At 52.0% G+C, this 12,882-nt stretch overlaps 1 protein-coding gene across 9 annotated transcripts in view; it reads left to right on the top strand.

The window, feature by feature from the left end:
* EIF4G3 (eukaryotic translation initiation factor 4 gamma 3) overlaps positions 1-12,882 on the top strand; it is a 56,293-nt gene that overhangs the window by 24,026 nt on the left and 19,385 nt on the right. For 2 of the 9 annotated variants that reach the window (XM_060758877.2, XM_060758869.2), the window contains exons 4-13: positions 32-136; positions 2,679-2,774; positions 5,435-5,467; positions 7,751-7,771; positions 8,154-8,333; positions 8,445-8,559; positions 9,941-10,050; positions 10,248-10,370; positions 10,566-10,746; positions 11,789-12,607. In XM_060758877.2, coding sequence (XP_060614860.2) covers positions 32-136; positions 2,679-2,774; positions 5,435-5,467; positions 7,751-7,771; positions 8,154-8,333; positions 8,445-8,559; positions 9,941-10,050; positions 10,248-10,370; positions 10,566-10,746; positions 11,789-12,607 — 1,783 coding nt within the window. The remainder of the gene's footprint in view (positions 1-31; positions 137-2,678; positions 2,775-5,434; positions 5,468-7,750; positions 7,772-8,153; positions 8,334-8,444; positions 8,560-9,940; positions 10,051-10,247; positions 10,371-10,565; positions 10,747-11,788; positions 12,608-12,882) is intronic. The other 7 variants (XM_067472695.1, XM_067472696.1, XM_067472693.1 and 4 more) reach the window with 7 other exon arrangements.

Here is a 12,882-nt window from a genome sequence, read left to right on the forward strand (position 1 = left end):
GTCGCTCTCTCTCACTCTTCTCTCGCTCCAGCAGCCAGGAGGGAGGAGGGACAGAAGCTTCCCGCCCCACCCAAGAGCCAGCAGTCTTTTTGAAGATCCAAGGGAACTGGTGCAAAGGATTCTGGGATGTGGGATGGTGAGTCGCAAGAGGACGGAGGTGGAGCCGTGCCCCGCTCAAAGGGACGAAGGAAAAGAGTCCGGCGCCCGCAAGGGAGAAGGCCCCGACGGGAGGGTGGGCTCCCAAGGGCTGCGTGCAGAGTGCCTCGAGGTGCTGTGTTTGGCAGAGAAGGCACCTTCGGCTCTGGCGGTGACGCTGGGTGGTTGCTTTGTCCTTGAAAAACAGCAGCCTTGTCAGTCTTTGTGGCTGCTCAGAGGAGCAGAGTCTGTGGAGCAAGGTTTCCGGTGTGGTGTGTTGTCTTTAGAGCATTATTTCTCAACCTGGGGGTATGGACTCTGAGCGGGACTTCAGAGGGGTCACCAAAGACCATCAGAAAACACGTATTTCTAATGGTCTTGGGAAGCCCTTTGGCAGAAAAAGCTGCCTATCTTTCTTTTCCTTTTTGGAAACAGGGCAAATCCTCTCACCAAAAGCCCTCCACCTGCTGTGATTGGCCAGCCTCTCAGCCAAGGGGAGGGCTGTTTGTGAGACTCCAAGAGGGGAGGGGAGAGCAGGCATGCTTGGTGCATGTGCGAGCGAGGGAGAACATGCGAGGCAGGAAGGAGGCTCGCACCAGAGAGTTGAAGATCTCTCCGCCTGTCCTTCTCTTACTTATTGGAAACAGAGGGTGAATCCTCCCACCAAAAGCCCTCCACCTGCTGTAATTGGCCAGCCTCTCAGCCAAGGTGAGGGCTGTTTGTGAGACTCCAAGCAGGGAGGGGAGAGCATGCGAGGCAGGAGGGAGTCTCGCACCAGAGAGCTGAAGATCTCTCAGCCTGTCCTTCTCTTCCTTATTGGAAACAGAGGGCGAATCCTCTCACCAAAAGCCCTCCTCCTGCTGTGATTGGCCGGCCTCTCAGCCAAGGGGAGGGTTGTTTCTGAGACTCCCAAGTGGGGAGGGGAGAGCAGGTGTGCTCAGTGCATGGCAGCGTGGTGCACATCTGTGAGCGAAGGAGAGCATGCGAGGCTGGAGAGAGGCTCCCCTCCAATCATTGGTGGAGTTAAGAATGCTCTCTGAGTATAGGTGAACTATAAATACCAGCAACTACAACTCCCAAATGTCAAGGTGTATTTTCCCCAAATGCCACATTTGGCCTTATTGAGTATCCATGCCAAGTGCGTATTGAGTATTTATGCCAAGTTTGGTCCAGTTCCATCATTGGTTGAGTCCACAAGGCTCTCTGGATGTAGGCAAACTACAACTCCAAACTCAAGGTCAAGACCCACCAAACCCTTCCAGTATTTTCTGTTGGTCACTGGAGTTTTGTGTGCCCAGTTTGTTTCCATTCCATTGTTGGTGGTGTTCAGAATGCTCCTTGATTGTAGATGAACTATAAATCCCAGCAACTACAACTCCCAAATGAGAAAACCAACCCCCCCCCCCAACCCCACCAGTATTCAAATTGGGATGTATCAGGTATTTGTACTAAATTTATTCCAGTGAAGGAAAATACTTCGATGGTTGGGTGTCGTCACCACAGGAGGAATTGGATTCATTAGGAAAGTTGAGAAACACATTTGGGTTGCTCTTGTGATTTGAGATTGTGATTTGAGATTAGTGGCAGTCTCGCTTCCCCCCACATGTGTTGTTGTCAACGTTGAGGTGCATTTGTGAATGTCCTTCCCTGTGATTGGGCTGAGGCATTTGGGAACCGGTCAACCTGAGGCCGTCCCGTGCCGTTTCCCAGGCGTGTTTTTCAAGGTGGTTCCTTGGCACACAGCGCAGCGCTGGCACCGGTGCCAAAGCAGAGCTTTCCGTGCTGTGTTTGTTTGGGAGGCGTGACTCAGCACACCCTGCCCTGCGTGACCCCCCCCCCCTCCTCGGCCTGTTTATTGGGTTTATACGGGTTTGGAAACACAGGTGCAGATCCTCCTTGGGGAGGGGAGATTTCCGAACGGCAGGAGTCCTTCCTTGAGCTTCTGCCCTGCATGCCAGGGATGCCACAGGCTGCCAAAGGCATGCCTCACTGGGTGGAAGAGATACTTTGCTCTGATTCTTCTCAGCCACGGTTTCCCAAGTTCCCTGGCCTCATGGGCTTCTCTTGTCCTCCCTTGATGCCGTTTGGGATGATGTTTTTGGGGAGAAGGAGGTGTTTGGTTGCTGTCTGAGTGGACCAGGAGAAGCTTTCGCAAAGCCACGAGGCTGCCCTTCAAGTTGGTATTGCCAGCCAGCATTTGTTGCTCTGTGCTCCAGAGAGGTGTCCAAGGGCAAATGGTTCCAGTCGGCCTCTTGAGTTGCGGAGGAAGAAGTTGTTGTGTTGTTGTGACCGAGAGACCGCGCCGGGGAGAAGGGCAGAGGGTGTGTGCTGGGCAAAGGTACAAGTCACTGATTTTTGGAGTTTGCAATGCTCCTTCTGGCCCAGGATAGCTGAAAGGGGGGCAGTTCCATCCTGTCCTTGCTTCTCAGGCATTCCTTCTTCTAGTACCCTCATTGAGCTGAGTTGGGGGAGCGGGTGGGAGGAGCCCGGTGTCCCGCTGTTTGCTGCTGTGCTAACCGCCGTGCCTCTCTCTTTTCCGGCAGGCCCCTTACCCTTCTGGACAGAATGCCGCGCCGACCGCGCTGGTCTACCCACAACCCCCGCAGACCATGAGCACGCAGCCCCAGGCACGCTCCCCGGTAAGAGAAGAGCAGCAGCCGCAGGAGGAGCCCTTCTTCTTGCTTAGCTGGAGCTTGGTGTGGCTCATTTATTTATTTGCAACATTTATACGCCGCCGTTCTCACCCTGAAGGGGACTCAGAGCGGCTTACAAGATATATTGTACTATACAATTATATTGTAATATTATTAGTAATATTACATTTAATATAAAATGTATATAACATTTAATATAAAATATATAATTATAATATCATATTGGTATTAGTATTATACTGTATTACATTATAATGTTATACATATTATATGTATATACAATATATATTAGCATAGCACAGGAGACAAGGTGGAACTGTCCCCTGGCCTCCCCTGTCTTCACTCTGGCTCAGAGCGGAGGTTGGCACTGAGGGAGGGGTCTCCAACTGATGACATATGCAGGAGACAAGATGGAACTGTCCCTTGGCCTCCCCTGTCTTCACTCTGGCTCAGAGCGGAGGTTGGCACTGAGGGAGGGGTCTCCAACTGATGACATATGCAGGAGACAAGATGGAACTGTCCCTTGGCCTCCCCTGTCTTCACTCTGGCTCAGAGCAGAGGTTGGCGCTGAGGAAGGGGTCTCCAACTGATGACATTTGCCGGAGACAAGATGGAACTGTCCCTTGGCCTCCCCTGTCTTCACTCTGGCTCAGAGCGGCAGTTGGCACTGAGGGAGGGGTCTCCAACTGATGACATATGCCGGAGACAAGATGGAACCGTCCCTTGGCATCCCCTGTCTTCACTCTGGCTCAGAGCGGAGGTTGGCACTGAGGGAGGGGTCTCCAACTGATGACACCTTCCTACTACATGCCAAGCCTTTGTTTTGCGCTCTGATATGGGAAGGAAGGGGCTGGCGGGAGGGAGAGAGGTGCTCTCCGTCCATCTGGGAGACGCCAGTTGCCACGTGAGGAGCACCACCATGTTCCTTCCCTTCAAGACCCAGGCTTTACAGATCCTTTGGCTTGTGGGCCTCTCCTTTGCTGCTGAATCGGCTCTGAACCTCATTCTTCATGGGATGACAGCTTAGAGATAGGATGGTTTCTTCCCATAAGGAAGACGCTTGGGTGCATAAGGAGGGTCGCTCGTTCCCCACCCCTTTGGAAGGATTGGAAAGGAAGCCATCCCTTATTTATTGTTGATTAATTTACAGTGTTTATAGTCCTCCTTTCTCACACTCAGGGTGAATCACAGCGCACACATACACGGCAAATATTCAGTGCCGTTCCTAGACATACAAGACAGACAGAAAGAGGTATTTCAGCAATTTTTTTGCGCCTGGAGGTTATGATTGATTTCAGCCACAGGGAGGTGTTGTTTCCTCCTTTTTCTTTGATTGCCGGCATTTTTATGGTGTCGTAAAATACCTCCCCGCTTTAAGAAGGGCCTAAATTCTTTACTCACAGCTCAGCTGTTCTCGAACTGCTTAGGTGGACAGTAAGCTAGTCTTGACAGTCAGGCTTCAAACTTGCCACCTTCTGGGACGGTATTGCTGCTGGTGATTAACCAGGTGTGCTACAGCCCGGCCCTTATTGAGTCAGTCCAACTCAGGCTTCGAACTTGCCACCTTCCGGGACGGTATTGATCTATTGCTGCTGGTGATTAACCAGCTGTGCTACAGCCCATCCCTTACTGGTCAATCCAACTCAGGCTTCAAATTTGCCACCTTCCAGTAGGCAGTAATCTATTGTTGCTGGCGATTAACCAGTTGTGCTACAGCCCGGCCCTTCCTGGTCACTCAGACTCAGGCTTCGAACTTGCCACTTTCTGGTAGGCAGTGATCTTTTGCTGCTGGCGATTAACCATTTGTACTACAGCCCGGCCCTCACTGGTCAATCCGACTCAGGCTTCGAACTTGCCACCTTCTAGTGGGCAGTGATCTATTGTTCCTGGCGATTAACCAGCTGTGCTACAGACCGGCCATTACTAGTCAATCTGACTCAGGATTCGAACTTGCCACCTTCCGGTGGGCAGTGATCTATTGCTCCTGACGATTAATTCGCTGTGCTACAGGCCGCCCCCAGCTTGCTCTTCCCAGGTGAATGAATGGGAGTTTGCCATCTCTTCCGAGATGAAGCTGGAGGTGGAGGGAGCTTACGGAAGTGCTTCCCAGCAAACTTTGGTGCTGCTGAGGGAGATGGGTATGAGTGTTGATAAGGGTTGGAAAGGATCGCAAAGGATTGGTGGCTCTTCCTTGTTCCTTGGCTATTCCTGTTTGCTTCTTCCATTTTGTGAGCACATTTCTCCTAAACATGGACCCTCACAGACACCGGAGAGAGGATAAGGAGCAGGCCAGTCCATCAGTACAGATACAGCCCATGCATGTGCCACAGATTGAAGGGTTTTAGGCCTTTCCCGGGTGTTTTTGGCGGCTTCCTGGACACGGAAGGGCCACTGAAGTCCCCCTGCCAGACCTTTGGGTCCCTGTCTGTCCCTGTCCTGCAGCAAAGCTTTGACTGTGTAGCATCCTTGGTTTTTCCATTTCTTTCTTTCTATTATTGCTATTACTATGATTATCATCATCATCCCTTTGTGGATTTATTTTGCATACAGTGTGATGTGTTTTTGGCCTTCTGTTGTGGTGGTGTTTTCTGACTCTCTGTGCCTTTCCTTTTTGTGTTTTTGTTCCTCCCGCTTCTCCTCATCAGTTTGCTGCGGGGCCTCGACCTGCCCATCACCAGGTACGGTACCCCCCCTCCTCCTCCTGCCTCCTCTGCTAATTACTTGTGGGGGAGGGGGGCTTCACGCATCCATAATCTCTGCTAGGAAGACTCTCAGGCCCATGAGGCAGCTCATATCTCGCTCCTTGGGATCACTGGTGCTCTTCTTCGCCGGTTAATGCCCCACCAACGGCACTCCCAAGCCTGAGGCTGCCACCGTTTCTGTTAGACACGAAAGCACTGGTGTTCCCTTGAGCTTTTGGTGCCTGCTTCTCTCCTTCCTCCCACGCTTTCAAGACCTGACCATAGGAAGCTACTTTACCTGAACTCCCAGAGGCTTGATGTTATTCCAGGGATACAATGAAATACCTGAAATGTCTCATCCACTTTCAACGCACTGCTCATTGAGTGCAAATATCCTGGAAATCTTGGTTGCCTGGAGTGTTTGGAAGAAGTTTGAGGCTAGCCTTAAAGAGGAGGGTAGTGTGAGCACCCTCTTTTCTCTAGCTGTGAATCATTAGGCAGCATAGATGACAGGGTTGTACTGGGCCCATAACCCTGGTTGAGTGAGTGGGCTTATCGGCAAAACACCCTCATCATTAGTGAACAGCAGAGTAACTTATTAACAGCAGTGTGACCCAGCACCAGTAGCCCAAAGTGATAATAATAAGAAAAACGCACAGACCAATGTTACTATCTCTTGCATAGGAGGCTTTTCTTTGTAGTAAAATAATATGGCTGCACAATTTACAACAAGGTTTCCATAACACAAATAAAGAAATACATAGTAGCTTTACACATAGCGGCCTTCACACTGGAGCTTTCTCACACGACGCTTCTCTCACACTGGAGCTTTCTCACACGAGCCTTCTCTCACATTGGGGCTTTCTCACACAAGGCTTCTCTCACATTGGAGCTTTCTCACACGAGGCTTCTCTCACACTGGAGCTTTCTCACACGAGGCTTCTCTCACTGGAGCTTTCTCACACGAGGCTTCTCTCACATTGGGGCTTTCTCACACAAGGCTTCTCTCACATTGGAGCTTTCTCACACGAGGCTTCTCTCTCACTGGAGCTTTCTCACACGAGGCTTCTCTCACTGGAGCTTTCTCACACGAGGCTTCTCTCACTGGAGCTTTCTCACACGAGGCTTCTCTCACACTGGAGCTTTCTCACACGAGGCTTCTCTCACTGGAGCTTTCTCACACGAGGCTTCTCTCACTGGAGCTTTCTCACACGAGGCTTCTCTCACACTGGAGCTTTCTCTCACGAGGCTTCTCACTGGAGCTTTCTCACATGAGGCTTCTCTCACATTGGATCTTTCTCACACGAGGCTTCTCTCACACTGGAGCTTTCTCACACGAGGCTTCTTTTGCACTGGAGCTTTCTCACACAAGGCTTCTCTCACACAAGGCTTCACACAGAGGTTTACCTCACACTCCTCAGGACAACACTAGCTTTGGCCCGCTGACTAATGGACTTCGGCCTACTCACTCTCCTCAGGGCAACACTAGCTATGGCCTGCTGACTCTTAACAGGCTTTGGCCTACTAATTCTTTCAGTACTTGACTCACATTTTTGTAATTAAAAATACCTAGTTCATTTTTAATATTTCTGACAAGGGTTGCTGTGAGTTTTCTGGGCTGTTCCATAAGCATGCTCTCCTGACGTCAGGTGAGAATGCTTCTGGAACATGGCCATACAGCCCGGAAAACTTACAGCAACCCAGTGATTCCGGCCATGAAAGCTTTTGACAACACATTGAACCTAGAAGACAGTCTTCTAGTCCTCTCTTGCCCTTTGCGTCGCAAATGATGCTGACTAAAAGGTGCTACTCACCTGGCCCTGTTTTCCGAAATGACAGCTGCCTTTTACGTTGTCTATAATCTGCTCCTCATGCTTTAACTGGGCCTGTTCCCGCCTGGGTCCTAGTGCCATTGCCTGGCAGGGCAGCGCAGAGTAACGATAACAAACAAGTATGCAGTTGCTCAATATTTATAGATAGCTGTGGAAGGTTTGTGTTGTTAAGACACACAACATTGAAATTACGGCCTGGGCCCAGCAACACTGGACTTTGGTCCGATTGTTGTGCTACATGTCAGAAAAGGCAGAGCGCGTGGAGGTCCTAAGGAATCAGGAGGCACCCCTTCCTGGCAAGGGAGAGAGAGGCCGCAGGGCCTGGGCTGCATGCCGGACCCCCTTCCTCTTCCCCTTCCTCGACCCCTTCCTTCCCTGTTGTTGACCTGCCAGCTCTTCCATCGGCTTTCTTTCTATTTCCTGCTGCTTTCTTGCTTCGTTGTTGAAGGGAGGATTCAGACCCATCCAGGTAACTTTATCACTACTGGTTGTGCATGGCCTGGCTGTCTCTTGACCATGGGGCCTGGAAGGCCCTTTCAGCGCCCGCCCCAGATCTGAGGGTGAAGGAAGGCCTTGGGCTGGGGGTAGAAATAGTTGGAAGCCAAAGTAGGAGGAAAGGTGGGATTGCTCGGAGTTCAGAGGGAAGGTAAGCGCAGCGGATGGTGAATGCAACCCTTTCGTAGAAGCCTTTGAGAATAAGGACTCTGGCTCCTTGTTGCTTGTGGGGAACGAACAGGAAAGCTTTGCTTCAGGAGGGGGTCCCCTCAGCTTTGTTTGGCCCCGTGAGGAAAGGGATGGTTTAAAAGACGGGGCTCCTGCTCCTCGCTTCCTTCCTTCCTTCCTCCCCACAGTTTTTCCAGAGGCCCCAGATCCAGGCCCCCCGAGCGACGCTCCCAAACAGCAGCCCCTCCATCCGCCCCGGAGCGCAGACCCCGGCCGCCGTCTACCAGGCGAACCAGCACATCATGATGGTCAACCACCTTCCCATGCCCTACCCCATGCCCCAGGGCCCTCAGTACTGCATCCCACAGGTAAGGTGGGCCTTGGGCTCCTTCTCCTCCTCCCATCTCCCTTCCTTGCTCCCAAGCAGGGGCACTTCCATGATTTCTGCCTCCTGAGCCTCTTGGGCCCTTTTTCCGCAGTATCGCCACAGCGGCCCCCCGTACGTTGGCCCCCCGCAGCAGTATCCTGTTCAGCCGCCGGGCCCGGGCCCTTTTTACCCAGGACCGGGACCTGGAGAGTTCCCCAACGCTTACGGTGAGGAGGGGTTTCCCCTTGAGTGGAGCACGAGGAGGGCTATCTTGTGATCCATCCGCTTAATGCCTGTCTTTAAATATAGGTTTCTTACCTGTAACCATAGTTTCAGGAAGCTAGTCTAAGTGAAGGGTCTCGCTACTGCTTCAGCGACGGATAAAGAGAACTGGAGGCTGTAGCCCCTCCCACTGGCTACTTATACTCACTGGGGAAGTAAGCGGGGCTACCGCCAAAATGTTTAATAACTCTCTAGACGGTTCCGAAAGCTGTTCTGCGCAGGAATGACCATATGTGTGATTCACAGTTGACCACAATGGGAAATAGCATGTTCTTTGTCTGGGGGATTCTCCGCTACTTGCCACAAATTGTCTCTTTTAACATTAAAAAAAATTAAATAACCATGTGGCATAATTGCTGGCATTCAACCTTTCAAAAGTTCACTTCCTTGAAATGCCATCGCCATCTTTCTTCAGCCTCAATATGGTCTCGACTGGGCTATACTGGGCCCATAACCCTTGTGGGAAAATGGGCTTATTAACAAAGGACCCTCCCCATAAATGTACAGCAAAGTAACTTATCAGCAGCAGCGTGACCCAGCACCAATGGCTTAAAGTGATAGAAAGAACAAAAACACACAGACCAACGTTATCTCTTCCTCGGGAGGCTTTTCTTTATAGCAAAATAATATGGTTGCACTGTTTACAACAACAAGGTTTACACAACACAAAGTTGTTTATGCTTCCTTCTTTGCTTCCATGCTGGGCTTCGCTCTCACAGAGCTTTCTCTTGCAGCGAAGTTGCACAGGAGCTTCACACAGTAGCTTTACACACAGCTTTAAACATGAGGCCTTCATTCAGCCTGGGGCTACTCTCACCGAAGCTTCTCACGCCAGGACTTCTCATACTCTGAGACCTTCTCACAGACTAACACCTACCTCACACTGTGAGGCCTTCTCTCACAAGCTAAGACCTACTCACACTGAGGCCTTCTCTCACAGAGTAAGGCCTGCCGCACACTGAGGCCTTCTCTCACAGACTAAGGCCTGCCTCACACTGTGAGGCCTTCACTTAAAGACTAAGACCTACTTCACACTGTGAGGCCTTCTCTCACAGACTAAGGCCTACCTCACACTATGAGACTTTCTCACAGATAGGCCTTTCTCCCACTGAGGTTTACCTCAGACTGACTTCTACTAAGCTACAGGCACACCTGCTTATATAGAACTACGGCTTTTGCTGAGTCATTGCATCCATTTCACCCTTTCCATTCTTGACTCATATTTTTGTAATTCAAAATACCTAGTTAATTTTTTAATACTTCTGACATACCTGTCAGAAGTGGCCGTTCGGGACCCACACTTTCTTCCCTCCTCTCCCATGGCAGGAGCCCCTTTCTACCCCAGTCAGCCGGTGTACCAGTCGGCCCCCATCATAGTGCCTACGCCGCAGCAGCAGCAGCAGCCGCTTCCTCCGGCCAAGCGGGAAAAGAAAACGGTAAGAGGGGGAGAAGCAAGAAGAGAAAGGGGGAGAAGGGAGCAAAAGGAAAGGAAGGAGATGGAGTTGCAGAAGCTGGGAAGGGGCCAGCCAATCATAACCACCTTCCAGTGGAGGGAGGCCTCACTGGCGCAGTGTAGAACATGTGGCTCCTCTCAGTCGCGTGGGGTCCATGAGCTTTGCTTGTTCCTCTCCAGATCCGCATCCGAGACCCCAACCAAGGGGGCCGAGACATCACGGAGGAGATCATGTCCGGTGGCGGGAGCAGGAACCCCACGCCCCCCACTGTCCGGCCCTCCTCCACCCCCACACCACCCCAGGTAGCACCAGAATGGATTTTTCCCAGCCTCCTCCTGGGAAGTGGTTTGGTGGGTGGGTGCCTACCATCCTCATTCTTAATAGTAATGGCTTTTCTCCTCCCTTCGTCCCCATGTGCTTTTTGGTCTTTTTTTTCTCCTCCTTTTCCAACCCGACTCTGCCTCCGACCCTTCTTCCCTTGTCTTCCATGTGGCCAGCTTTTGCGTTTGCACACTCATCATCGCCCTTTTTTGTCCTTCCAATCCCAGCAGCAGCAGCTTCCCAGCCAGGTCCCTGAACACAGCCCTGCCACGGCCTATGGGGCTGTGGAGAACGTGCCCCCTGCAGCCCCCAGCGGCAGCAGCAGCCCCGTTTCTGCAACTAGTGACTTGAAGCCAGGTGGGTCCTTCCCAGTGTTGCCTCTCAACCCATCCTGCCATCTCTGTGGGAAGAGGTTCAGAGGGACAAAGGAGGGGGGAGGTCTGTGTGGGTCAAGTGGGCTTACCGACAAAAGACCCTTCCCATGAATGTACAGCAGAGTAACTTATCAGCAGTAGTGTGGCCCAGGCCCAGTAGCCCAAAGTGATTAAAAAAAAAAAAGAACAAAAACATACAGACCAATGTCCTCTCTTCCAAAGAAGGCTTTTCTTCGTAGTATTGAACTTTCTCACACCAGGTCTTCTCACACTGTGATGCTGCCCTCACAGACTAAGGCCTACCTCATGCGGTTACGTCTTCTCTCACAGACTGAGGCTTAACTCACACTGTGAGGTCTTCTCACACACTAAGGCCTATCTCACGCTGTGAGGCCTTCTCTCACAGACTAAGGCCTACCTCACGCTGTCAGGCCTTCTCACAGACTAAGGCCTCCTCACACTGTGCGGCCTCCTCACACACTGAGACCTTTCTCCCACTGAGGTTTACCTCAGACTGATGGTTACTAAGCTACAGGCACACATGTTTATATAGAACAGCAGCACCCATTTAACCCTTTCAGTGCTTGACTCACATTTTTGTAATTAAAAATACTTCACAGACTAAGGCATACCTCACATTGTGAGGCCTTCTCACAAACTAAGGTCAACCTCATGCAGTTACATCTTCTCTCACAGACTGAGGCCTAACTCACACTGTGAGGTCTTCTCACAGACTAAGGCTTACCTCATGCTGTGAGGCCTTCTCTCACAGACTAAGGCCTCCCTCACACCGTGAGGCCTCCTCACACACTGAGACCTTTCTCCCACTGAGGTTAACCTCAAACTGATGGTTACTAAGCTACAGGCACACATGTTTATATAGAACAGCAGCACCCATTTAACCCTTTCAGTGCTTGACACACATTTTTGTAATTAAATACACCGAGTTAATTTTGAATATTTGTGAGAGTCTGTTGTGTCTTTGGAGCGCTCCTTCTAATGCGAGTCCTTTTTCTTTTCCTCAGAAGAGAAGCCTAAAGCAGAGCCAGTATTAAAGCCTCCTTCCCCTGCCCTCACGCCGGAGCCAAGCGGAGAGAGGAAGGACCCAGCGGAGCCCGAGGAGGCCCTCCCTGCTGCTGCTGCTGCCACCTCCGTGGAGGAAATTCCTCCTGAGCTTCCTTGCCCAGCCTCGCCCGTGCTGGCCCCTGCGCCACTTGAGTCGACAGCTCTTGCTACAGAGGAGGAGGAGGAGGAAGAGGAGGCGGGGGGCCAGGATGGACACGAACTGGACTCTGCGCCAATGAAAGAGGAGGTCTCCCCGCTTCCCGTTGCCCCTTCTTGCCCGGAGGCGGTGCCCACTTGCCCCCCAACGGTGGACGAGGCCTCTGAGGATATATGCAGGGAGCCCCCTCCCATCGCCCCCTGTGACCTCCCAGTGACTGCTAGTATTAATCCAGTTAAAGAACTCAATGGAGTTAGCGAAGGGATCGCAGACACGGACCAGCAAGAGGAGGAAGCCGTGGCCCTGGCTGTGGAGTCGGAAGGGCCAGAGCCCTCTGAAGTTGAAGGCGGCCTCCCATTGGCTCCTGCCGCTGCTCCGTCACCCCCTCCTCCCAGCCTTCCTTCCCCTTCTGCGGCCAGTCCACCCCCCTCGCCCCCCCTCCCATTCCCTGCCGAGGGGCCTCTAGGGGGAGAGGAGGGCCCCCCAAGAACTACCTGTAGCATAGGGCCCCAGGAGAGCCCTCCGGAAACAAAAGAGGCCGCGGAGGTGGACGGCCGGCCAGAGGAGGAAAAGGAGGAGGAGGAGCCCCCGGGCCTGGATGCAGAGAAGTGCCCAGACGCAGGTGAGTCGGCAGCGCATACGCACATACACAGCTATTCATTATCGATATCAATGCACCTCTTTCCCCTCCTGCCCCTGTCATCTATGGCGAACGTGTACCCCACTGCAACTTCCAATCTGTCAGATTGGAGCACTGAGATCCGTTGCCCTCGGTGCTGGTGGGTTTGCCACAACATCGGAAGTCCCCTTTGGCCATTCTGTGACTCGCCGTGTTGCCTTGTTCAAACGTTGAGGGGGAAAGAGTCCCTACTTTTCCTCCCTTGGCAGAACCCCCTT

Source organism: Anolis sagrei, chromosome 13 (assembly GCF_037176765.1).
Source record: "Anolis sagrei isolate rAnoSag1 chromosome 13, rAnoSag1.mat, whole genome shotgun sequence".
In the NCBI taxonomy this organism is placed as follows: domain Eukaryota; kingdom Metazoa; phylum Chordata; class Lepidosauria; order Squamata; family Dactyloidae; genus Anolis; species Anolis sagrei.